Source organism: Carcharodon carcharias, chromosome 2 (genome assembly GCF_017639515.1).
Source record: "Carcharodon carcharias isolate sCarCar2 chromosome 2, sCarCar2.pri, whole genome shotgun sequence".
Taxonomy (NCBI): domain Eukaryota; kingdom Metazoa; phylum Chordata; class Chondrichthyes; order Lamniformes; family Lamnidae; genus Carcharodon; species Carcharodon carcharias.
The window spans coordinates 27,190,411-27,217,279 of NC_054468.1; the positions used below are offsets into that span (position 1 = coordinate 27,190,411).

Sequence of the window (26,869 nt, forward strand, 5' to 3'; positions counted from 1 at the left end):
CAGCAGAGGGAGGTGGTCGGTGGAGGACCAATTAAGGCCTGCCCAGCATGAAACGCAAGTGGCAGCGCTCAGTACTGCCTGTGTGGGGGGGTGGGTGGAGGAGGGTGAACGCAAACTTCGCGCATCCACGCCGGTGCACATTTGAAAATCTCCCTGAGGCACAGACCTGCCTCAGGGAGATGAACATTTTTCAAAATAAAAATTAAAGATTTCAATAATGTTATGAAACATGTCCCCTCATGTGACTCTGTCACATGAGCAGGGACATGTCATTAATTAACTTTTGAAATTTTTATTTTATTTATATTTGCTGTTGGAAAGCTCGTCCTGCCTGTGGATGAGGTTTTCTAATAATGTAAAGGCCGCAAGGTTAGATGGGCTGTGGAAAATTTCTTTCGATTAACTTTTTAATGGTCTTAATAGGCCTTTTAATTGTCGGCCTGTGCGCTGCCGACCACGGCACGCACCCACCGACTGAAATATTGCGCGTCATTTTACATTCGGTCAGGCCGGGCGCATGCCCGCCCACCGAGCTAAAAACTTTCCCCTATGTAGTTTTCCAGGACACAAGCTAAGCACTAGTATAATGAGGCCTATTGGAGTACCAGAGCAATAATTGAATGAAACACTGGAATGTTGAAAGCACGCATCAGGTGCCTTTTTGAGCTGGTGAATGTTATTCTGTTAGGCTGACAAGAATTAAGTTGGTCAGCCGCGTCATGGCTGCACGCTGCAGCGCTATGCCTTACAAAGGGACCTCATGATAAAGAAAGGAAGAATTCCATTTATATAGTTGACCACTGGATTTCTCAAAACGTTTTAGGGAGTGAATGAAGGACATTTGAAATGATTTCACTGTTGGAATGTAGGAAATGCAGCATCCATTTTGCGCAAAGCAAGCTCCCACAAACAGCAGTATGATAATGACCAGATAATCTTTTTTGTGTTGTTGACTGGGGGATAAATATTGGCCAGGACACTGGTTCTTCTTCAAAATAATGACATTTGATCTTAGAGGACCTCGGTTTAATATCTTATCCAAAAGACAGCATCTCTAACAGTGCAACACTGCCTGAATACTACACTGGAATGTCAACCTTATTTATTTTTTCAAGTCCTGGTGTGGGACTTTAATCCAAAACAAGTGACTCAGAGGTGGGAGTGCTACCAACTGACCTACAGCAGGACACACGGAACCCTTGAGTTGGAAGACCTCCATGGACAGTGAGGGCCGTTGTCCTGAAGACAATGAGGAGGGCAGCTCTTTCCTTGCTGCAAGACACTTGGGCCACCCTCTCACAGCAAGCTTTTTTGTGACTACCAAGTTGGACAAATGTGTCATATTTGGCTCATTCCATAACAGTCCTTTGTACCTCTTACCCTTCCCTCTATGAGTTGGTCAGTATTTGCACAACTTTATGTATAGCAATGCACAAAATTCCAATTTATATCTGTAAATGAGAACAACTTCCACACCTTTCCAAGAGTAATGTCACCATAATGTTAATGTGAACATTCAGGACAACATTAGCACTTTGATAAGTGGCTAGTAACATTCATGCCACACAAACACCAGGTAATGACCACCTCCAACAAGAGAGAATTTAACCATCTCCCCATGACATTCATTGGCATTACCATCAATGAATTCCCTACTATCAACATCCTGGGGGTTATCATTGACTACAAACAGAACTGGACCAGACGTATAAATACTGTGGCAACAAGAGCAGGTCAGAGGCTGGGAATTCTGTGGCAAGTAGCTCACGTCCTGACTCCCCAAAACCTGTCTGCCATCTACAAGGCACAATCAAGAGTGTGATGGAATACTCTCCACTTGCCTGGATGAATACTCTCCACTTGCCTCCATCAACACTCAAGAAACTCGACACCATCCAGGCTAAAGCAGCCTGCTTGATTGGCACCCCATCCACCACCTCCAACATCCACTCCATCCACCACTGGTGGGCAGTGTCAGCAGTGTGTATCATCTACAAGACAGCATCTCCTTAGACAGCACCTTCCAAACCTGCGACTTCTACCAACTCGAAGGACAACGACAACAGATGCATGAGAACAGCACCACCTTCAAGTTCCCCTCCAAGCCACACACCATCCTGACTTGGAACTATATCGCCGTTCTTTTTGTTGGGTCAAAATCCTGGAACTCCCTCCCAAGCAGCACTCTGGGTGTACCACACCACATGCACTGCAGCGTTCAAGAAGGCAGCTCACCACCACCTTCTCAAGCCTAATTTGGGATAGGCAATAAAAACGTTGGCCTAGCCAACAACACCCACGTCCCATGAAAGAATTTTTTAAAACTCATTTTGGATATGAGCCAATAATGTTTTTTATGACAGTAAAATACTGAGGATGCTGGAAATACTTAGCCCTGGCAGAAAAATAGAGTTAACGTTTAAAGCGAATATGACTCCTTCAGAAGAAATGTCCCTTCATTTGCGTTAAAACATTTTGAAATGTCAAAGATCATGAGAGACACTATATAAATGCAAGTCTTTCAAGGCTTTCTAATGGCAGCACATTTATCATTTCCCATTACTCATGTTTAGAAGCCCCGGATATCGAGGAGCATACAGAGTAACATAGAACAGAAAAGGGAAGCTTATTTGAGATACCAAGAGCTTAGCATTGCAGAAAGCTTAGAGGAGTATAGACAGGGCAGGGATAAGATTAAAAAGGAAATTAAAGAAAAGCAAAGAGAGAGTATGAAAAATTATTGGCAAGTCAAATCAAAGCCCAAAAGATGTTTTATAAATACATAAAAAGAATGCAAATAACTTAAGGAAAGTATGGGGTCAGAAGGAACTTGTGTATGGAGGTAGAAGACGTGGCCATGGTTCCCAATGAGTACTTTGTGGTTGCCTTCACAGAAGAGGGAGTTTATGCAGATGTTGCAGTTATGTAAGGGGTGTGAAATATTGAAAGGTATAAACATAGTGGAAGAGGAAATATCAAAGGATTTCACATTTTTGAAAGTAGATAAATTGCCAGGCCTGGATGAAAATGTATTTCAGGCTATAAAGAGAAGCAAAAGAGGAAATAGCATTGGCTCTGAGCATCATTCTCCAATCCTCTCTGGTTACAGGCGTGATGCGGGAGGGCTCAAGCACTACTAATATTATACTGTTATTTATAAAGGGGGAAAATGGTATATTTGAGTAATTACAGGCCTGTCAGCCTAACCTTATTGGTGCATAAATTATTGCAAAAAAATTCTGAGGGACAGCATTAATCATCATTTCGAGAGGCACAAGTTTATCAGGGACAGCCAGCATGGATTTATTAAGGGAAGGTTGTGTCTGACAAACTTAATTCCGTTTTTTGAGATAACAAGGTGCGTTGATGAGGATAGTGCAGTTGATGTAATCTACATGGATTTTAGTAAGGATATGACAAGGTCGTACATGAGTGACTGGTCAGATAGGTATAAGCCCATTGGATCCAAGGGAAATGGCACGTTGGATCCAAACTTGTCTCTGGCAAGAAGCAACAAATAATAGTCGACAGGTGTTTTTCTGACCTGAAGGCTGCTTCCAATGGAGGTCCGCAGTGTCCAGTGCCAGGTGGCAGTTTTCCACAGTATATAATAATGATTTAGACTTAAATGAAGTTCGCAGATGATACAATAATCAGTTTTGTGGCTGATAGTGTGGAAGAAAGCTGTAGACTGCAGGAAGATATCAATGGACTGGTTGAACAGGCAGTAAAGTGGCAAATGGAATTCAATTCAGAAAAATGTGAGGTATTATATTTGGGGAAGGCAAACAAGGCAGGAAATATACAATATGTTGTAGGATTCTGAAAAGTGTAATGGAAAAGTGGGACCTTGAAGTGCATAACCCCTGAAGGTAGTAGGAAGGGGAGATGAGGTGGTTAAGAAAGCATACAGGATACTTTCCTTTATTGGTCAAGTCATAGAATATAAGAGCAGAGAAATTAGGCTAGAACAATATAAAACAATAGTTTAGGTCACAGCTAGAATACTGCTTATTGTTCTGGTCACCACATTACAAGGAGAATCTGATTGCTCAAGAGGAGATTTACTGGTAGGAATGAAGAATTTTAGAAAAGAAAACAGATTGGATAGATTGGTGTTGTTTGCTTTGGAATAAGGAGGGTGAGGATAGATTCAACTGAGCTGTATAAAATTACAAGGTTCCTGGTTGGAGTGGATAGGAAGGAACCAGCAGAGTGGAAGCATAGGTTTAAAGTAATTGGTAGGAGGATTAGAGGGGAGTTAAGGGAAAATTATTTTCACCCAGAGGGTGGCGAGGGTCTGGAACTCACTACTTGAAGGGGTAGTAGAGGCAGAAGCACTCAGCACATTTTAAAAAGCACTTGAAGTATTATGATCTCCAGGGCTAAGGACTCAGAGCTGGGATCAGACTGGACTGCACAAACACCATGGGTCAAATGGCCTCTTTCTGTGCTGTAAATTTCAATGATTTCACCATCTTTTTTATGGCCTTATCAACCTTAGCCTTCAATGTCTGGTAAATTTGTACCTCTAATCCCATAGTTTTTCTACAGCACTGAGCCTGCTTCCATTCAGAGTATAATTACTAATGCTAGTTAACCAAAATATATCACTTCACACACAGTACCAATATATCACTTCACACACATATTGCTTAAGGAAGGAGTCTTTTACAGAATTTTATTCAGTTTTCCCAATTTTCTCCCTCTCTTTCCCAATTGTTAAGTGACCAATTAAAATAAATATCCCAGAACAATTATAAAAACAGAAAATGGTAGAAAAACTCAGCAGATCTGGCAGCATCTGTGGAGAGAGAAACAAAAGTTAACACTTCAAGTCCAATATGACTCTCCTTCAGAACTGTTCTGGTTTTATTTCAGATTTCCAGCATACGCAGTATTTTATTTTTATTCCAGAATGATAATTTTGTTATCCCTAAAAATTCCTCTAATCTGACTGCAGAGCTCCTCTTCAAATTCCTTTTTGCAATTTGAACGTATGTAGTACATACCCATTAATATACAAAGTGTTTTGTAATCTTTGAGCTCTAACCATATTGACACTGTCCTCTATCCTTGGTGACATCAACCCTCTCTATAGAGGGTGTAACCACTTTTTGCCAATATTGTCACTCTGCCCCCGGGGGTGGTGGAGTTTCTGGCCCAGGTTTCTGTTAATGCTATTAAATGTAAATCTTCCTGTAAACTAATTGCTTCCATATCTCACTGTTTATTTCCTACACTCTGCACAATGCATGCATTTTAACATTTTTATATTTTTTGGCATCACTCTTTTCCCTTTGTGAAGTAAAGCTCCCTTCCTTTACTTTGGTCTTTCCACATATATAATAAGTACATTTGGTCTTTGTTTTTGTTCTCTTCACCATCTACCAGTAGTTTCTGTTATTTATCTCCCATATGAATATTAACTTCAAATGTTTCCCTATTCACTAACAACTGATTATGCTTGACTTTAAATATCCTATCTTGTAACTGTTTTGTCCCTGCTTGGATGTAGCTCATCTTTGCAAAATATCTCCCACCTGTTCTGAACTGATGCCAGTGCCAAAAGTTATTATTTATTACATAGCTGTTCCACATGAAGAGAACATGAAAATCGATTTGGACTGTGATCCATGCCTTAAAAGGGCTGGAAGATTGGATAATTTGAGTGCATGTAGGTATATTATTGGCAAATTTGATCACAGGTTGAGTAAACATTACCAAGCCTCAAGCAAGGCTAAATATTGGAAGAATCCCCATTGCTGTGGATGGCCTTGCTTAATGTTGTTCGGCTGACACCTGACATTACTTCTTGGGGTGGCGGGGGTAGGGTGCAAATAAGGCCCTATAAATTCAGTCATTAGACGATCTGAGTGAATCAGGTAATTCTGCAGCCAAGAAGCTCATCAACCCTGGGCCCCAGAAGCTTATGCCACTGTCCGAAGGGGAAAGAAGATCAACACTATCATGTCCCTCATCATGACAAGGTCATAAAGGCTCTAAAAAAAACATTGCGAACCTCCATCCCAACTTTAATTTGGTGGTGATCCAATTAAAACTGCAATGTGATTCTGCTACTGAATTGCCTTTAATGTGCAGGTTATACATTTTTTTTAGGTAGCTTTGCTATTAATTCAAAAGCAAAATAATGTGGATTCTGGAAATCTGAAATAAAAACAGAAAATGCTGGAAATAGGTAAAAGAGCATCTGTGGAGAGAGAAAAACAATGTTCTATTCCAGATAGCCAGGCATTGAAGGATTTTTTTTTATTCATTCATGGTGTAGGTGCCACTGGCCAGGCCAGTATTTATTGCCCATCCCTAATTGCCCTTGAGAAAGTGGTGGTATGCTGCCTTCTTGAGCTGCTGCAGTCCATGTGTTGTAGGTACACCCACAATGCTTTTAGGGAGGGAGTTCTAGGATTTTGACCCAACAACAGTGAAAGAACAGTGATATATTTCTAAGTCAGGATGGTGAGTGCTTAGAGGTGGTGGTGTTCCCATTTGTCTGCTGCCCTTGTCCTTCTAGATGGTAGCAGTCATGGGTTTGGAAGGTACTGTCTAAGGAGCCTTGGTGAGTTGTTGCAATGAATCTTGCAGATAGTACACACTGCTGCCACTGCATTGGTGATGGAGGGAGTAAGTGATTGTGGATGAGGTGCCAGTCAAATGGGCTGCTTTGTCCTGGATGGTGTCATGATTCTTGAGCGTTATTGGAGCTGCACTCATCCAGGCAAGTGGAGAGTATTCTATCACATTCCTGACATGCATCTTGTCCAATGCACCTGCTGTCCTTTGTTCTTTTAGGGCAGTGGTAGAGGTTGCGGGTTTGGAAGGTACTGTCAAAGGGGCCTTGGTGAGTGCCGCTTCTAAATGGTAGACATTACTGCCATTGTGCGCTGGTGGTGGATAAAGTGAATGTTTATGTTGGTGGATGGGATGCTGATCAATGCTTTGTCCTGGGATGTGCTGAGCCTCTTGAGTGTTGTCAGAGTCGCAGCAATCCAGGCAAGTGGAGAGTATTCCACTACACTCCTGAATTTTGTGATGTAGGCTTTGGGGTGTCAGGAGGTGAGTTACTCACCTCAGAATTCAGTCTCTGACCTGCTCTTGTAGCCACAATATTTATATGGCTGCTTCAGTTCAGTTTCTGGCCAATGGTAACCACTCCCCGCTGCCAGTGCAGGATATTTATAGTGGGGGCAATCAGTGATGGTAATGTCATTGATTGTTAAAGGGAGATGGTTAGATTCTCTCTTTTTGGAAATTGTCATTGCCTGGCACTTGTGTGGAATGAATATTACTTGTCACTTATCATCCCAAGCCTGAATGTTGTCCAGGTCTTGCTGCATGTTGGCATGGAATGCTTCGGTATCTGAGGAGTTTGCGAATGGTGCTGAATTTTATATAGCCATCAGCGAACATCCTCATTTCTGACCTTATGATGGAGGGAAAATCATTGATGAAGCGGCTGAAGATGATTGGGCCTCGGACTCCTGCAGTCCTGGAACTGAGATAATTGTCCTGGAACTGAGATGATTGACCTCCAGCAGCCACAGCCATCTTCCTTTGTGCTAGGTATGACTGCAGCCAGTGGAGAGTTTTCCCCCGATTCCCATTGACTCTAGTTTTGCTGGGGCTCCTTGGTGCGATACTCGGTCAAAGGCAACCTTGATGTCAAGGGCAGTCACTCTCACCTCACCTCTGGAGTTCAGCTCTTTTTGTCCATGTTTGAACCAAGGCTGTAATGAGGGCAGGAGCTGAATGATCCTGGCGGAACCCAAAGTGAGCATCAGTGAGCAGATTATTGCTAACCAACTGCTGCTTGTAGCACCATTGGTGACCCCTTCCATCACTTTACTAATGATCAGGAGTAGACTGATGGGGTGTCAATTGGCCAGATTGGATTTGTCCTGCCCTATATGTACAGGACATACCTGGGCAATTTTCCATGTAGTCACATAGATGCCAGTGTTGTAGCTGTATTGGAAAAGCTTGGTTAGGGTGCACCTAGCTCTTGCGCACAAGTCTTCAGTACTATTGCCAGAGTATTAACAGAGCCGATCGCCTTTGCAGTATCCAGTGCCTTCAGCTGTTTCTTGATATCATGTGGAGTAAATGAAATTGGCTGAAGACTGGCATCTGTGATGCTGGGGATCTCTGGAGGAGGCCAAGATGGATCATCCACTCGGCACTTCTGGCTGAAGATTGTTGCAAATGCTTCAGCCTATCTTTTGCACTGATATGCTGGGCCCCCATCATTGAGGATGGGATTATTTGTGGAGCCGCCTCCTCCAGTGAGTTGTTTAATTGTCCACGACTGGATTTGGCAGGACTGCAGAGCTTAGAACTGATCATTTAGTTGTGGGATCGCTTAACTGTCTATCGCAAGCTACTTACGTTGTTTGGCACGCAAATAGTCCTGAGTTGTAGTTTCACGAGGTTGATGCCTCATATTTGGGCATGCCTGATGTTGCTCCTGGCATGCCCTCCTGCACTCTTCATTGAACTAATGTTGATCCCCTGGCTTGGTGGGAATGGTAGAGTGGCGTATATGCTGGCCCATAAGGCAACAGATTGTGGTTGAGTACAATTCTGCTGCTGCTGATGGCCCACAGTGTCCCATGGATGCCCAGTCTTAAGTTGCTAGATCTGTTTGAAATCTATCCCCTTTAGTGCGGTGGTCGTGCCACAGAACATGATGGAGGATATCCTCAATGTGAAGACCAAACTTTGTCTACACAAGGACTGTGCAGTGGTCACTCCTACCAATACTATCATGGACAGTTGCAGGCAGGTTGGTGAGGATGAGGTCAAGTATGCTTTTCCCTCTTGCTGGTTCCCTTAGCACCTGCTGCAGGCCCAGCCTAGCAGCTATGTCCTTTAAGACTCGGCCAGCTCAGTATGTAGTGGTGCTACCAAGCCACTCATATTGATCAACATTGAAGTCGCCCACCCAGAGTGCACACTGCACCCTTGCCACCCTCAGTGCTTCCTCCAAGTGGCATTCAACATGGAGGATTACTGATTTATCAGCTGAGAGGGGATGGGGGGAGCGCAATTGGGTGGTGGCAGTACATGGTAATCAGTAGGAGTTTTCTTTGCCCGTGTTCGACCTGATGCCATAAGACTTCATGAGGTCCGGAGTCTATGTTGTGGACTCCCACAGCAGCTCCCTCCTGACATTATACAACTGTGCTGCCACCTTTGTCCTGCCAGTGAGATAGGACATACCCAGGGATGGTAATGGTGGCATTTGGGACATTATCTGTGAGGTATGATTCCGTGAGTATGACTATGTCAGATTGTTGCTTGTCTAGTCTGTGGAACTGCTCTCCCAATTTTGGCACGAGCCTCCAGGGACTTTGCAGGACCGACAGGGCTGTTTGCAATTGTAGTTTCCGGTGCCTAAGTCAATGCCCAGTGGTCCGTTAGGTTTCATTCCTTAAAGATTTTGTAGTGGTTTGATACAACTAAGTGGCTTGTTAGGCCATTTCAGAGGGCACTTAAGAAGCAATCACATTGCTGTGGATCTGGAGTCACACGTAGGCCAGACCAGGTAAGGACAGCAGATTTTCTTCCCTAAAGGATAGTGAGTGACTTGGAAATTTATCACCATTCTTTCACTATCACTGGATAAAAATCCTGAAACTCCCTTCCTAACAGCACTGTGGTGTACCCACACCACATGGACTGCAGCGGTTCAAGAAGGCAGCTCACCTTCTCAAGGGCAATTAGGGATGGGCAAATAGGGATAAATGCTGGCTTAGCCTGTGACACCAAATCCTGTAAATGAAGAAAAAAAAGCAGACCTGATGCGCTAACTCTATTTCTCTCTCCACAGATTGCACTTGACCTGCCTATTAATTATTTGTTGATCAATTGCTGGGTATTCCCTATCTAATGTTCTATCTATTAACTGTTTGTAAACTCCATGTTTATTTTTAAATAATTATTATCTGTAGTTCATAAATAGTTCTTGGTGTCTGCTTACTTTAACGATTTGGCAAGAAAGGATAATTCATTCACATAGCTTACGATTTGAGAGTTGGTTTGATAAACTCAAATTAACTCACATTTGGGAGATGCAATACAATTTCAAGAGCCAGATTTAGGCATCGAATTTAGGTTCATCTAGCCGCTTAACATAAATTTGTGGGCTACTGACCCTATGAAGCAAAAATAATTGGTCACCAAAGAATATTGAGGGAAGGGTTAAGGGTCAAAGAGTGAGGTTTTGAAGAAGGGGAGAGGGAAAGTTGAAATCTCTAATGAGCAATCAGACAGCAAGAAGATTCTATAATCCACTGACACCCAACTACATGACACTTTACATGCAGTTTTCATGGCTCTACGACTCCAATTTTGCCAAGTTTTACTGGGTGGAACTTCTGCAATTTTTAGCTAAAATGGCATTCTAATTGTGCCTTTACATCCTAAATTTATCATATTCATGTGGTCCATGCCCACATTTGGTAGGCACGTCTCGAATCAAAAATCTATGCAGTTAAAATGCCGGAGGGTGGGAGTACGACCAGTAAATGTGAAACCCTTTTTTCTTTTTCTTATTCATTCATGGGACGTGGGCTTCCCTGGCTGGGCCAGTATTTATTGCCCATCCCTAGTTCCCCTTGGGAAGGTGGTCATGAGCCTCCTTCTTGAACCGCTGCAGTCCATGTGGTGTAGGTACACCCACAGTGCAGTTAGGACAGGGGGGCTTTGACCCAGCGACAGTGAAGGGACAGCAATATATTTCCAAGTCAGGATGGTGAGTGACTTGGAGGGGAACTTCCAGACGATGGTATTCCCATCTATCTGCTGCCCTTGCCCTTCTAGATAGTAATGGTCATGGATTTGGAATGTGCTGTCTAAGGAGCCTTGCTGAATTCCTGCAGTGCATCTTGATAGACAGTACACACTGTTGTCACTGTGCGTCAGTGGTGGAGGGTATAAATGTTTGTGGATGGGATGTCAAGCAAGCTGCTTTGTCCTGGACGGTATCCAGCTTCTTGAGTGTTGTAGGAGCTGCACTCATCCAGGCAAATGGGGAGTATTCCAGCACACCCCTGACTTGTGCCTTGTAGGTGGTGGACAGACTTTGAGGAATCAGGAGATGTGTTGCTCATCACAGGATTCCCAGCCTCTAACCTGCTCTTGTAGCCATAGTATTTTATATGGCTAGTCCAGTTCAATTTCTGATCAGTGGTAACCCCCAGGATGTTGATAGTGGAGGATTTGGTGATGGTAATGCCATTGAACATCAAGGGGCGATGATTGGATTCTCTCTTGTTGGACATGGTCATTGCCTGGCACTTGTGTGGTGCGAATATCTGGGCAATTTTCCAAATAGCCAAGTGGATGCCAGTGTTGTAGCTGTACTGGAACAGCTTGGCAAGTTCTGGAGCACAAGTCTTCAGTACCATTGCCAGAATATTGTCGGGGCACATAGCTTTTGCACAATCAGCCTTCAGCCACTAACTATTTTAAGCACCCACCTGCCCATAAAAACTTTTGAATAGGAGCAAGAGTCCACCAAAAGGCCCATCAAGCTTCCCCCATTCACCAAGATCATGGCTGAACTTCTACATCAATTCCACTTTTTTGTCCTATACCCATTATCCCCTGATTCCCATAGTGCCCAAAATAATTGATCTCAGACTTGAATTTACTCATTGACCGAGCATCCACAGTCCTCAAGGGTAGAGTTCAAGATTCACAACCCTCTGAACGAAGATATTTCTCCTTATCTCAGTCCTAAATGGCTGATCCCTTATCCTGAGACTATGACCCCTCGTTTTATACTCTCCAACCAGGGAAACCACCTATCAGCATCTACCCTGTCAAGTTCTCTAAGAATTTTATACATTTCAGTGAGATCCAAAAGCTGCACTACAAGCCAAGTGGTTATGGTACTGGGTTTGTAACCCCAAGATCAAGAGTTCAAATCTCACAATGGCAAACTATGAAACAATATAACTTCATCTGAAACAGATGGAAACGGGTTTGTACTCGAAAGAGTTACAACAGTACCTCACAGAGAGATACAAACCTCAAACGCATGGAAGGGTGTGAATTTGAGGTACTTGCTTAGATACCTACTAAGAAAAAGCTGGGGCTTGTCTATTCAAGTCTAAGTACATTTTTAACAATGTAATAAGCCTCAATTACTGCCAAGCAACCCCTCTGACTGAAAGTTTACTTTTATGAAATCTCAAGTGTGAAATCTCATTTTTTCAGATTTTAATTATTTGGGAAATATTTTAAAAATATTTTTACTTTCTATTTCCACCTCCTTTATCTCTAGATCTCTTAATCCCATTTTTTCCACTTTATTTTGCTTTTTGTGCATGATTTGACATTGAGTTAACTTTTCCAACTAAAAATCCCTGGTTTAGACTCTGTGGGTGAGATCTTAACTTGCACAGAGTTAAAATCAGGCCCTTTGTGTCTCAGTAAGAACTCAAAAACTTTTTGTTTGTTTGTTCTTGGATGTGAACGTCGCTGATAAGGCCAGCATTTATTGCCCATTCCTAATTACCCTAGAAAGGTAGCGCTGAGCTGTCTTCTTGAACCCCTGCAGTCCATCTGGTGTAGGTACACCCACAGTGCTGTTAGGGAGGCTGTTCCAGGAATTTGACCAATTGACAGTGAAGGAACAGTGATTTGGTTCCAAGAGAAGATGGTATGAGGCTATGGAGGGGGACTTGCAGGTTGTGGTGTTCCCGTTCAGCTGCTGCTCTTGTCCTTCTAGCTGGTAGAGGTGGCAGGTTCGGACGGTGCTGTCAAAGGGGTCTTGGTGAGTTACTGCAGTGTGCCTTATATGATACCCAATGCTGTCACTGTGCTCTGGTGATGGAGGGAGTAAATGTTTAAGGTGATGAATGGGATGCCAATCAAGCAGGCTGATTTGTCCTGGATGGCAAACAGGGAGTGTGTAACTCACTACAGAATTCCCTGCCACTGAACTCCACAGTATCTGTATGGCTGGTCCAGTTAAGTTTTTGACCAATGGTAAACCCCAGAATGGTGATGGCGAGACATTCAGTGATTGTAATGCCATTGAATATCAAGGGAAGATGGTTAGACTCTCTTGTTGGAGATGGTCATTGCCTGGCACTTGTGAGGCACGAATCTTACTTACCACTTACCAACCCAAGCCTGAACATTGTCCAGGTCATGCTGCATGCAGGCACAGATTGCTTCAGTTTCTGAGGAATCACGAATCACTGAACACTCTGCAATCATCAGTGACCATCCCCACTTCTGTCCATATGACGGAGGGTAGGTCACTGATGAAACAGCTAAGATGGTTGGGCCTAGAACACTACCCTGAGGAATTCCTGCAGCGATGTCCTGGCTCTGAGATGATTGATCTCCAATAATTACAACCATCTTCCTTTCTCGTTGACTAAGGAGACATACCATTGCTTGTCCAGTTCATACAAGCCCCAGATTACCTGTAAAGGATGGCACTATTTTGTCTCTCTAATAACCACAAAACCCAGTGCAAAAGTCCACCAGAAGTCCATAAGCAAGTGTAAGTATAATGAATAGCTGGTGCCATTTGTTCTAATTTATCATTAGAAACTGTTGTGAAGGCTATATTTTTATACTGTTGCAAAGAATTGTCCTTCAATCCTAGTTGGATATGGAGCAAGAATATTAGTGGTCAGACACCACAGTTATACTCCCCTGGACACTTATGTCATCAGCAGAAGACTGACCCAGGTCATAAGAATTGTTCACTAAAAGCAGCATTACAACTGTTTCCCAATGCAAAACCACCAGCAATTTTTGATGGCTTGCCGGGAGTTGCACCAATAATTATAGTTTTTAATTTAAAAATTTAATAACTATCTACTTAGGTGTTATTTGTCTGATGGTGAGCTTCATAAGTGTAATGTCTGTGTTAATGTGGGCTGTCCTTTTGGCTTGCTGTGTGATTTGTTTTTTAGGGGGCTTTGCTGGATTTCTTAAGGTTTAGCAATGTTCAAAACAAAAAATGTTTTTTTTTCACTGATTTGCTTATAACTTACCTGGGAAATTTGAGATCCAGATTTTTCCCACTGATAATTTTTTTACACCGTCCAGGACAAAGCAGCCCACTTGATTGGCATCACATCCACAAACATTCACTCCCTCCACCACCGACACACAGTAACAGCAATGTGTACCATCTACAAGATGCACCACAGGAATTCACCAAGGCTGCTTAGACAGCACCTTCCAAACCCACAACCACTACCAGCTAGAAGATAGATGAGAACACCACCACCTGGAAGTTCCTCACCATCCTGATTGGAAATATATCGCCGTTCCTTCACTGTCGCTGGGTCAAAATCCTGGAACTCCCTACCTAACAGCACTGTGGGTGCACCTACACCACATGGATTGCAACGGTTCAGGAAGGCAGCTCACCACCACCTTCTCATGGGCAAATAGGGACGGGCAATAAATTCTGGCCCAGCCAGCAAAGCCCACATCCTGCAAATGAATGAAAAAAATGCTCCTTGACACTGTGCACAGGCTTTTTGCCAAGCATTTAGCTGTAAATGCCAATGTTTTCTTTTAGCTGCAGTTGTGCGCAGCCACACAGCAACCCAGAAGGTACCACACAGACCATTCACAGGTTGTCTCTTTTAAGATAGCATGCATCTGTGGCTGCACAGAATAAATTTAAAGTGTAAGGGAAATATCCTTTTTTTTCCTAATATTACTGTGGGACACTGAAGCAGGCTTATGGGGACTGTGTGTACGGAGGTGGAAACAAGCAGTCTTTTAGTGATTGGCAGTTTTAAAAAATGGAATGCTACTATTGTCATGGAAATGGACATACGATGAGGCAATGCAAGACAAGATTCAAGAAGAAGCCCAATGAAATCTACTGAGGGAGGCAAGGGAGGAGATTGCTGGGGCCTTGACAGAAATCTTTGTATCCTCACTAGCCATGGGTGAGGCCCCAGAGGACTGGAGACTGGCCAATATTGTTCCATCGTTTAAGAAGGGTAGCAGGCATAATCCAGGAAATTACAGGCCGGTGAGCCTTACATCGGTGGTAGGGAAATTATTGGAGAAGATTCTTCGTGACAGGAATTATTTCCATTTGGAAGCAAATGGGCGTATTAGTGAGAGGCAGCATGGTTTTGTGAAGGGAGATCGTGTCTCACTAACAAGAAAGTGACAAAGATGATTGACAATGGAAGGGCAGTGGATGTTATATACATGGATTTCAGTAAGGCCTTTGACAAGATACCTCATGGCAGACTGGTACAGAAGGTAAAGTCGCATGGGATCAGAGGTGACCTGGCAAGATGGATACAGAATTGGCTTGGTCATAGAAGACAGAGGGTAGCAGTGGAAGGGTGCTTTTCTGAATGGAGAGCTGTGACTAGTGGTGTTCTGCAGGGATCAGTGCTGGGTCCTTTGCTGTTTGTAGTATACTTAAATAATTTGGAGGAAAATGTAACTGGGCTAATTAGTAAGTTTGCAGACGACACCAAGGTTGGAGGAGTTGCAGATAGTGAAGAGGATTGTCAAAGGATACAATGGGATATAGATTGGTTGGAGACTTGGGCGGAGAAATGGCAGATGGAGTTTGATCCGGACAAATGCGAGGTAATGCATTTTGGAAGGTCTAATAGAGTTAGGAATTATACAGGAAATGGCAGAACCCTTAAGTGCATCGATGGGCAGAGGGATCTGGGTGTACAGGTCCATAGGTCACTGAAAGTGGCAACACAGGTGGATAAGGTAGTCAGGAAGGCATATGGCATGCTTGCCTTCATCGGCAGGGGTATTGAGTATAAAAGCTGGGAAGTCACACTGCAGCTGTATAGAACCTTGGTTAGGCCACACTTGGAATATTGCGTGCAATTCTGTTTGCCACATTACCAGAACGATATGGAGGCATTGGAGAGGGTGCAGAAGAGGTTTACCAGGAGGCTGCCTGGTCTGGAGGTTATTAGCTATGAGGAGAGGTTGGAAGATCTCAGATTGTTCTCACTACAGTGATGGAGATTGAGGGGCGACTTGATAGAAATTTACAAAATTATGAGTGGCATGGAGAGAGTAGATAGTCAGAAGCTTTTTCCCATGGTGGAAGAGTCAATTACTAGGGGACATAGATTTATGGTGAGAGGAGAAAACTTTAGAGGAGATGTGCGGGGCAAGATTTTTACGAAGAGGGTAGTGAGTGTCTGGAATTCACTGCCAGAGGAGGTGGTGGAAGCAGGTACGATAGTGGTGTTTAAGAGGCAGCTTGACAAATACATGAATAGGATGGGAATAGAGTGATATGGACCCCGGAAGTGCAAAATGTTTTAGTTTGACAGGCAATATGATTGGCGCAGGCTTGGAGGGCTGAATGGCCTGTTCTTGTGCTGTACTTTTTTTGTTTTGTTTTTGAATGATCAACTATTATGGGTGGTTCTTACGCAATTTGTCTACAGCACTGACCTGTCATGAAGAGATGTTAATGTCTATAATGTTATTGGAAATTAATATTTTAAAATAAAGCTCTAGTGGGGGGGTGCTGTATGTGTCTTAATTGGATTAAAGCCAGCTAGACTGGGTCCATTGATTTGTAGTTTTGAGATGGTAATTAGATAAGCAAAAGGAGGTAGAAGGTAAAGTTTAAATTTGCATTTGTTAAAAGAAACGATTCAAGGCTGCGGGTGAAATCTTATGCCTTGCTGGGATTCACCAAGTTTATTTTTCTTCAGCTTATTAATAAAATTGGTGGGATGAAGCGATGTTATTGTTAGAAGATGTAAAGTTAAAAGCCTGGTGATACAATGGAAACTTTACATCGAAAGAGAAAGATATGTATAAAGGAGAAAGGAGATTGTGTGTAAGGTAGAGGCATTTTAAGACCCAACAAGTGTGAGAAGCTTCCAGCCTGTAAGCCCCAAGTGTGCCTGCAAGGACCCAGAGCTGAAAGAAACTCCTTTTGAATGCAACTGTCCAGGGTGTGCTTTGCCAAGGGTTCGTTAAATATATGAGTTTTACTGTTGCCTTAACCGGGGTGTAACTAAGAGATTAATTATGGGATTTTTGTATTATTATAATAGTAATTTTGTAGACATGTATGTGTTTACAATCTTTCTTGTATTAATAAATGTTTAATTTAGTTTTAGGAAAAATGCTCTTGAGACTCGGTGGTCTTATTACTACTGAATCCCAAGCCTGCATCTTGAAACCTGCAAATTTCAAAAATAGGTTATGACAGTTGTTTTAAGTTTCCCTCTGGGATTTGAACAACTCAGCCTTTACCATTGGCTGTATTCTCTACTCAAAAAGAACGAACATTGGTCTTGGGAGGCGCCCCAGAAAGAAGGTTTCATAAAGGTGAGACAATTGTTGCACTCATCCAACCAATAGTTGGATTAGATGAAAGAATTGGTGCTGACGTGACACATCTCCCTACAAAGTGAGAGCGGTGCTCTCTCATCAGATGGAGGATGGCATGGAACGGCCAATAGGTTATGTATCAAGAACGCTCACCACAGCAGAAAAGGAATACTCTCAGTTAGATAAAGAAGGCCTGTCCATCATCTTTGGTGTCAAGAAATTTCACCAGTACATACACAGCTGCCATTTTACAATCGTTCCAGATCACAAGCCATTGCTAGGATTGTTGAGGACAAGGCTATACAACCCATAGCTTTAGCAAGAATACAACAATGGGCCTTACTTTTGGCAGCATACAAAAGTCACCAACTTTTGTACATAAGCTGGCAATCAAATCACAAATGAGTCATTTGCTTTTACAAGAAAATGATGTGCATGCCCTAGTTCCACAGCAAGTTATTTTACTGTTAAATTTCTTAGATTCCGCACTGGTATGTGCTCGACGGATCAGAGACAAGTCAGGATCCAGTGCTATCTCAAGTACGAGAACAAGTACTACATGGTTGGTCACAGGAGCCCATATCTGACGAAATGAAACCATACTTCAACAGAAGATATGAAATAAGCAGCCAGGATAGCATCTTATTGTGGGAAGCATGAGTGAAAGTTCCTTCAAAGGGAAAGGAGCTACTTTTAATTGAACTATACAGTGCCCATTCAGGAATTTCCCGAATGAAGGCCATAGCACGCAGCTATCTATGGTGGCCTGGGATGGATGGCAAAATAGAGAGTTTAGTAAAGCAATGCATGCAATGTCAGCAACTGCAAAAGTTGCCAGTGACAGCTCCGTTTCACCCATGGGAGTGGCCAGGTAAACCCTGGGTGCGGATACACATTGCCTGTTTGACCTTTTCTGGGAACAATGTTTCTGCACATTGTCAATGCCCATTCAAAATGGTTGGATGTAAATGAGATGAAGTCACCAATGTTGGCAGCTACAATTGAGAAACTACATCAGAGTTTTGCTATTCATGGACTACCAGCAGTCATTTCCGATAACGGCACAGCATTTATGAGTGCTGAGTTTCAATGGTTTTTCAGCTTCAACATTATCACTCATGTGAAAACCGCACCGTACCATCCTTCCCCAAATGGACTGGCTGAAAGAGCAGTTCAGACGTTCAAGGCAGACTTGCTAACAGGTGATTCCTTGGCAACCAAGACAACATGCTTTCTTTTTATTGCAGGACTACCCCTCACACAACAACAGGTGCCATACCTGCGGAGTTATTGTTGAAAAGCTGCCTCAAGATGGGATTAAGCTTAATAATGCCAAATTTAGAGGGGAAGGTGGAAAGGAGTCAGGGAAGCCAGTAAACCAGACACGACTGGCATAATCGCGAGAGGAAATTTACTGTGGGAGAGCTGGTATACGTGAAAATGGTTGCTGTGTGAAATAAGTGTGGTGACTGGACCTCAATCTTATCAGGTGGAGGTGGAAGGTCGGATCATCCATAAACATGTGGACCATTTAAGGAAGAGAGAGACAAATCACCAAGATTTGGCTCCAACAGGGACCATGACCTGGTCTGTGTTCCCTGTTGAGGGTACTCAACCTAGGGCTGATATGTCTGATGTTCCTGTAAGAGGTGAGGATACAGAACTGCAACTGTCCACCAAAGCACCTGATGTTCAGGCAACTTCGGAAAAGGAGGTTTCTAACAAAGAATCTGAAGTTCTGGAGCTGGGACGTTCCACACGTCCCAGGAAACTACCTGAAAAACTGAACTTGTAAATTCTTTACCCAGTGTAAATATTATATTGTCTTGAAAAATATGTACCTGTAAATATAATATGTATAGTTATGTTAAAGGGGAGGAATGTAGTAATTATGGTTTTATTTAGTGTGCAATGTACCCTTAAAAATAATACTTTGTAAGCAAAATTACATGATCTATAGTAACTAATAAGAGAGTAGCCTGGGCTATCTTAGCAATCAGTATAGAGTTGGAGTTGAAAGCACTCATGTAGTTGGGTATATTGTAAATAAATTTAAAATTTCCACCCAAGAATTGTCTGCAGGTCAACTCTATCATTAATAGAATAGCTCGGCCACCCTACAACAGGGAGAAAAAAGCTGTGAAATACCTCCTTTATAGCAAGAATGGGTGCTTGTAATATTGCTGGATGTTTTATAGATTAGGAATCTATTTGGACTGTTGCCTGAAAGGGGTGTATAATTGGAAGGAGTTAAATAAAAATCTTGTGGGAACTGTTATAAAACTAAATGTACTGTAATTTGTGTATTTAAGTTTTCTTTTGTCGATAAATAAATGTTTTAATTTAATCTTTAAAACCTAAAGGTGGTAGTGGACTCATCATTTCTGACTTCAGTGCACAAACCTTCTCATGATAAATACAAATTGCAAAATTGTTGTGATATCGTGGCCGAGTCTCCCTTTGTGATTTGGCCAGTCTGGCAAATACCACCATCCATATCATAACAAAAGCTTCTGCAAATTGAAATGAGCAGGCTGTGCACAACAAAAAAAAATAGTGGGACATTGTTATACAACTATTAGATTTACTCCCTAGTCTGGGCCATTAAAGTCCTCAGCTGAATTCTCTGCAAGAACTTGTGTATGACCTCGCCTTCTGACAAGCTGACACCTGCGGTATCCTTTTGCCCTATCCTGGCTGCTGTGCATTTGTGCTGGTGACTCACCATTTGCAGGTCCCTCCTCTATCCTAGTCTTTAGAGTGAAGGAGTGGGAATCTTTGAACTAGTAGCTGTTAGTGTAAAATCGAGTGATGATGTTTCATGATCATTAACATCTTCCTTTTCTGCATTTGATTGGGAAGCCTCTGTACTTGAATTAAAAAAGGGACGTGATTTGGGTTACGTTGAGAGAAGAAAGTAAAAATACTTAAATCAATTCAGTTCCTGATAAAACTTACAGCAGCCTTAGCATGCATTCCATTTATGAGATGCTGGCTACATTTGAATAGCTGTTTGCAATATCAGGTCCCTTGCAGATGCATGAAGCTAGTGAACAGTGTAGGTGCTGCTGTCTGCGTGCACAAATCAAACAGGCAATACATAATCAGCAAGCAGCATGAATTTCACATCCTGTCAGTAGTACAATGAATGGGTGAAGGTCCATGCCCGTTTACGGGGCTTAGCCAGTTTAACCACCAATATGCTTTTGTTGTGTTTTGAAGCAAATTTCCATTAGTAAGTCCTCAGCATAATGAAGAAAGCAAGGGAGTGACTGAAAGGATTACAAAAAAATACTCAGAGCAATTTCATTATTATTGGTAGATTTTGCTGCTTGTTCCATTTGTGGTTTTCATCTGTTCATGTTACCCTACAATAGTAAGGATGGTTCAGAGCTTATTTATCCTATTCCTTTATGTTCCTTTATATCACATGTGACAAGTCAATTCTGTTGATATGCGAATTTCAACACAGCTCTGACCCTATGACATAACCCTCTCTATGATTGAATGCTGCCAAGGCTGCATTGTTGGTTGGTAGTTTTTCAAGCCATGTTGTTGGTTTTGATTTGTACATCCTTCTACCTCTTCAGTTGTGGTATCTTGTTCATAACTTCAGACAATGATATCTAATTGTGACACAGAAATCTTCTGTATTTTTTATACATATGATCTGTAACATTGCTCAGAGTTAGGAAAATATATCCTATCATATTATATAGCATTTCATCAGTGAGCTGATGATATAAGTCAAATTATGTGCACAATTGCATTGTAACTAACTCCATATTCTTGACTGTTCAGAAATAGTTTAACAATATAGTTAATGTTATCTCTTACTTTTTTTGAAGCGCTCGTTGCAGAGGAAGATGGGAGGGAAGATGTTCCAAGTTGCAGGTAGGTAGGACACAAGTTATAGGCACTATGTGTATATATATATATATATATATATATATATGTATGTAGCAATTGCGGAGTTAAGGCATGCTGTATGGATTTTAATATTGGAGGAAGGGAACCTGGAGTCTTGGAGCAGCGGTGGCAGGAAGGAGGTGGCAGCAGGATCCTTGAGAATCAGGAGGAGGTTGTGAGATGCTGGAGCACTGGGAGGGGTGGTTCTCATATTTAGGAGCACTGAGAGTCGACGTCTGGCAGGAGTAGAAAACAGATACCAAAGTGTGATATCATTGGGAGAGGGTGCAAGATGTGAGGACAATATTGTGTGACAGCACTTTGATGGTACAGGTGTAGGAGCATGGGAAGGTTGTTGAATATGAGAATATTGGGAAGAATGGGTGTTATGGATGCTGCTAATAAAATGCACTGTGGAGTGTTGTCATAGGGGTGGATCAACAGTGGAGAGAGAGGCATGGATGTCGTAAGACCTAATATCCTGGACTATTTTTTGAGATGAGCTTTTTGGAGGTAGTTTTTGCTATTTGGTAGATAGCTTTGTATCTCTCTTCTTCTTGTCATGTTGCTACACTTTCCCTCAACTCTGTTCCACGCATATTCTGGAAATTTGGGTGGCTGGAAGTTGCATTGTAGAAGGATTCGCAGGCTATGCAAAGCCTAATAGGGACCACAATGTGAATGTCCCCCTGTATATACTTGAGTGAGACTGACATGTCTCATTATTTCACAAATACCATTTCTCAGCTTGGTTGGATGAGAGCAGAGGCTGCAGGGCAGATGAGCAAACTGACCATTGGCACCGTGGTACAGGAAGCCAGGAGCAAAAAGGAACATGGTGGTAGTAGGGGACAGTATAGTGAGGGGGATTGATATTGTTCTCTGTAACAAGAGCGAGAGTCCAGGTGGCTGTGTTGCCTGTCCGGTGCCAGGGTTCAGGACATTTGCTCAGGCCTGGAGAGGAACTTGCAATGGGAGGGGGAGGATCTGGTTGGCATGGTCCATGTAGGTACCAATGACATAGGTAGAATCAGGAAGGAGGTTTTGCATAGAGAGTATGAGAAGCTAGGCACTAAATTGAAAAGCAAAACCTCAAAGGTTATAACCTCTGGATTATTACCTGAGCTGTGTGCAAATTGGCGTAGGGTACATAAAACCAGAGGGATGAATGCGTGTCTCCAAGACTGATATGGGAGAAGTGGGTTCTGCTTTGTGGGGCACTAGCACCAGTACTCGGGAAAGTCGGGGCTGTACTGTTGGGACAGTCTACACCTTAATCGAGCTGGGACCAGTGTTCCTGTGAACCGCATAACTAGGGAAGTAGAGAGGGTTTTTGCATAAATAGTGGGGGCAAGGGATCAAATGCAGAAAGATGTGGTATATCAAAGAGTAGAGACAAGGTAAGAGAGGAAAATAATAATATGGGAAATGAGGGTCAGAGAGTGGCAGAAAGGGACAAAGAGAAAAAACCTCAGAATGCACAAAAAATCAAGACTAGATGCCACAAAAGATGACAAAAATACTAAACTAAAGACTCTGTATCTGTGCTTGGCATTTATAACGAAGTAAATGAATTGATAGCACGCATTGAAATAAATAAATATGATCCAACAGCCATTACAGAGAACTGGCTGCAAGATGACAAGGATTAGGTCCTGAATATTGAGGGGTCTTTGACCTTTAAGAAGAATAGGAAGCTAGGTAAAGGTGGAAGGATAGTACTGTTGATCAAGGATGGCATTTGTGCAATAGAACCATAGAAAAGTTACAGCACATTCGGCCCATCTTGTCCATGCCAGCCCGAGGATACCCAGGTGCCCTTTCTAATCCCAGCTTCCTGCACCTGGCCCATAGTCCTGCAGCTTACAGCACTTCAGGTGCAGATCCAGAGTTTAAAGTTTCTGCCTCTATCACCAACTTTGGCAGCGAATTCCAGACACCCACTACCCTCTGCGTAAAACAGTTCTTCTTCATGTCCCCCCTACACCTTCTGCCACTTATCTTGAATCTATGTCCCCTGATTCTAGAATTCTCCATCAAGGGAAACAATAGTTAGAGATGACCTTGCTTCAGGAGATCAGGATACAGAATCGGTTTGGGTGGAGATAAGGAATAGTAGGGGAAAGAAGTCACTAGTGGTAGTGGTCTACAGGCTCCGTAACAGTAACCACAATGTAGGACAAAGTATACAAGAAGAAATTTTGGATGCTTGTGAAAAAGGGATGGAAATAGTCATGGGTGACTTTAATCTACATATAAACTGGAAAAATCAGATTGGCAGTAATAGCCTGGATGAGGAGTTCATAGAATGCTTTCGACATAGTTTCTTAGAGCAGCACATTCTGGAATCAGCCAGAGAGCAGGTTATATTAGATTTGCTATTGTGTAATGTGACAGGATTAATTAATGAACCTCAGAGTAAAGGCACCCCTAGGTAGCAACAGCCACAATATGATTGAATTTTACATCCAGTTCAAAAGGGAAAAGAGTGGGTCTAAGACTAGTGTTTTAAACTTAAATAAGGGCAACTATGTGGGAATGCAGTTGAGTGGGCTGAAGTGAACTGGGATACTAGGCTAAGGGATAGATCAATAGAGAAGCAATGGCAGACATTTAAGGGGATATTTCAGACTACTCAGAATAAGTATATTCCTACTGTAAAGAAAAAATCTAACCAGTGGACCCACCATCCATGGCCAACTAAAGAAGTTAGGGAAAGCATCAAACTTAAAGAAAAAGCATATAACTCGCAAAGATGACTGGCAGGACAGATGATTGGTCAGAATATAAAGAATGACAGAGAATGACTAAAAGGTTAATCAAGAGAAAGAAATTAGAGTGTGAGAGGAAGCTAGCTGGAAATGTAAAAACGGATAGCAAGAGTTTCTACAGGTATCTCTAAACAGGAAAAGAGTAGGTAAATTTGTGTGTTGGTCATCTAGAGTGTGAGAATGGGGAGTTAACAGTAGATAACGAATTGGCACATGAAAGGAACAAATATTTTGTTTCATTCTTCACTATGGAGGATACAAAAAACAATCCAGTAATATCTGGAAAGCGGGAAGTGGAAGGGAGTGGGGAACTTGGTGATATTACAATCACTAGGCAAGCAGTACTGAGCAAATTGATGGAGCTGTGGGCTGACAAGTCTCTGGATCCAGATGGACTTCATCCTAGCATCTTAAAAGAGGTGACTAATGAGGTAGTAGATGCAGTGGTGTTAATTCTTGAAAATTCCCTACATTCTGGAAAAGTTCCATCAGACTGGAAAGTAGCAAATATAACCCCAATATTTAAGAAAGAAAGGAAGGAGGCAGAAAACAGGAAACTATAGGCCAAAACAAAAACAGAATTACCTGGAAAAACTCAGCAGGTCTGGCAGCATCAGCGGAGAAGAAAAGAGTTGACGTTTCGAGTCCTCATGACCGTTCAACAGAACTAGGTGAATCCAAGGAAGGGGTGAAATATAAGCTGGTTTAAGGTGTGTGTGTGTAGGGGGGGGGGGGGGGGGGGGGAGGAGGAAGTGGAGGGGGGTGGTGTGGTTGTAGGGACAAGCAAGCAGTGATAGAAGCAGATCATCAAAAGATGTCACAGACAAAAGAACACATAGGTGTTGAAGTTGGTGATATTATCTAAACAAATGTGCTAATTAAGAATGGATGGTAGGGCACTCAAGGTATAGCTCTAGTGGGGGTGGGGGGAGCATAAAAGATTTAAAAATATTGAAAAATAATGGAAATAGGTGGGAAAAGAAAAATCTATATAATTTATTGGAAAAAAAAAAGGAAGGGAGAAGAAACAGAAAGGGGGTGGGGATGGAGGAGGGAGTTCAAGACCTAAAGTTGTTGAAATCAATATTCAGTCTGGAAGGCTGTAAAGTGCCTAGTCGGAAGATGAGGTGTTGTTCCTCCAGTTTGCATTGGGCTTCACTGGAACAATGCAGCAAGCCAAGGACAGACATGTGGGCAAGACAGCAGGGTGGTGTGTTAAAATGGCAAGCAACAGGGAGGTTTGGGTCATTCTTTTGGACAGACCGCAGGTGTTCTGCAAAGCGGTCGCCCAGTTTACGTTTGGTCTCGCCAGTGTAGAGGAGACCGCATTGGGAGCATTGAATACAGCAGGCTAAGTTGGGGGAAATGTAAGTGAAATGCTGCTTCACTTGAAAGGAGTGTTTGGGCCCTTGGACGGTGAGGAGAGAGGAAGTGAAGGGGCAGGTGTTACATCTTTTGCGTGGGCATGGGGTGGTACCATAGGTGGGGGTTGAGGAGTAAGCGGTGATGGAGGAGTGGACCAGGGTGTCCGGGAGGGAACGATCCCTACGGAATGCCGACGGGGGGGTGAAGGGAAGATGTGTTTGGTGGTGGCATCATGCTGGAGTTGGCAGAAATGGCAGAGGATGATCCTTTGAATGCGGAGGCTGGTGGGGTGATAAGTGAGGACAAGGGGGACCCTATCATGTTTCTGAGAGGGAGGAGAAGGCGTGAGGGCAGATGCGCGGGAGATGGGCCGGACACGGTTGAGGGCCCTGTCAAGGACCGTGGGTGGAAAACCTTGGTTAAGGAAGAAGGAGGACATATCAGAGGAACTGTTTTTGAAGGTAGCATCATCGGAACAGATGCAATGGAGGCGAAGGAACTGAGAGAATGGGATGGAGTCCTTACAGGAAGCATGGTATGAGGAGCTGTAGTCGAGGTAGCTGTGGGAGTCGGTAGGCTTGTAATGGATATTGGTGGACAGTCTATCACCAGAGATTGAGACAGAGAGGTCAAGGAAGGGAAGGGAAGTGTCAGAGATGGACCACGTGAAAATAATGGAGGGGTGGAGATTGGAAGCAAAATTAATAAATTTTTCCAAGTCCCGATGAGAGCATGAAGCAGCACCGAAGTAATCATCGATGTACCGGAGAAAGAGTTGTGGAAGGGGGCCGGAGTAGGACTGGAACAAGGAATGTTCCAGATACCCCATAAAGAGACAGGCATAGTTGGGGCCCATGCGGGTACCCATAGCCACACCTTTTATTTGGAGGAAGTGAGAGGAGTTGAAGGAGAAATTGTTCAGTGTGAGAACAAGTTCAGCTAGACGGAGGAGAGTAGTGGTGGATGGGGATTGTTCGGGCCTCTGTTCAAGGAAGAAGCTAAGGGCCCTCAGACCATCCTGGTGGGGGATGGAGGTGTAGAGGGATTGGACGTCCATGATGAAGAGGAAGTGGTTGGGGCCAGGGAACTGGAAATTGTTGATGTGACGTAAGGTGTCAGAGGAATCACGGATGTAGGTGGGAAGGGACTGGTCAAGGAGAAAGAGAAGGGGGTCAAGATAAAGAGAAATGAGTTCTGTGGGGCAGGAGCAAGCTGACACGATCGGTCTACCGGGACAGTTCTGTTTGTGGATTTTGGGTAGGAGGTAGAAGCGGGCCGTCCGAGGTTGGGCGACTGTCAGGTTGGAAGCTGTGGGAGGAGGATCCCCAGAGGAGATGAGGTCAGTGACAGTCCTGGAAACAATGGCTTGATGTTCAGTGGTGGGGTCATGGTCCAGGGAGAGGTAGGAGGAAGTGTCTGTGAGTTGACACTCAGCCTCCGCGAGGTAGAGGTCAGTGCGCCAGACAACAACA

At 43.1% G+C, this 26,869-nt stretch overlaps 1 protein-coding gene across 3 annotated transcripts in view; it reads left to right on the forward strand.

Annotated features, from left to right (window-relative positions):
• LOC121292218 (F-box only protein 36-like) overlaps window positions 1-26,869 on the forward strand; it is a 71,210-nt gene that overhangs the window by 12,575 nt on the left and 31,766 nt on the right. Inside the window, exon 2 of one of the 3 annotated variants that reach the window (XM_041213935.1) lies at window positions 21,201-21,246. The exons of the other annotated variants lie outside the window; for them this stretch is intronic. Coding sequence (XP_041069869.1) covers window positions 21,201-21,246 — 46 coding nt within the window. The remainder of the gene's footprint in view (window positions 1-21,200; window positions 21,247-26,869) is intronic. 3 annotated transcript variants of the gene reach the window in all.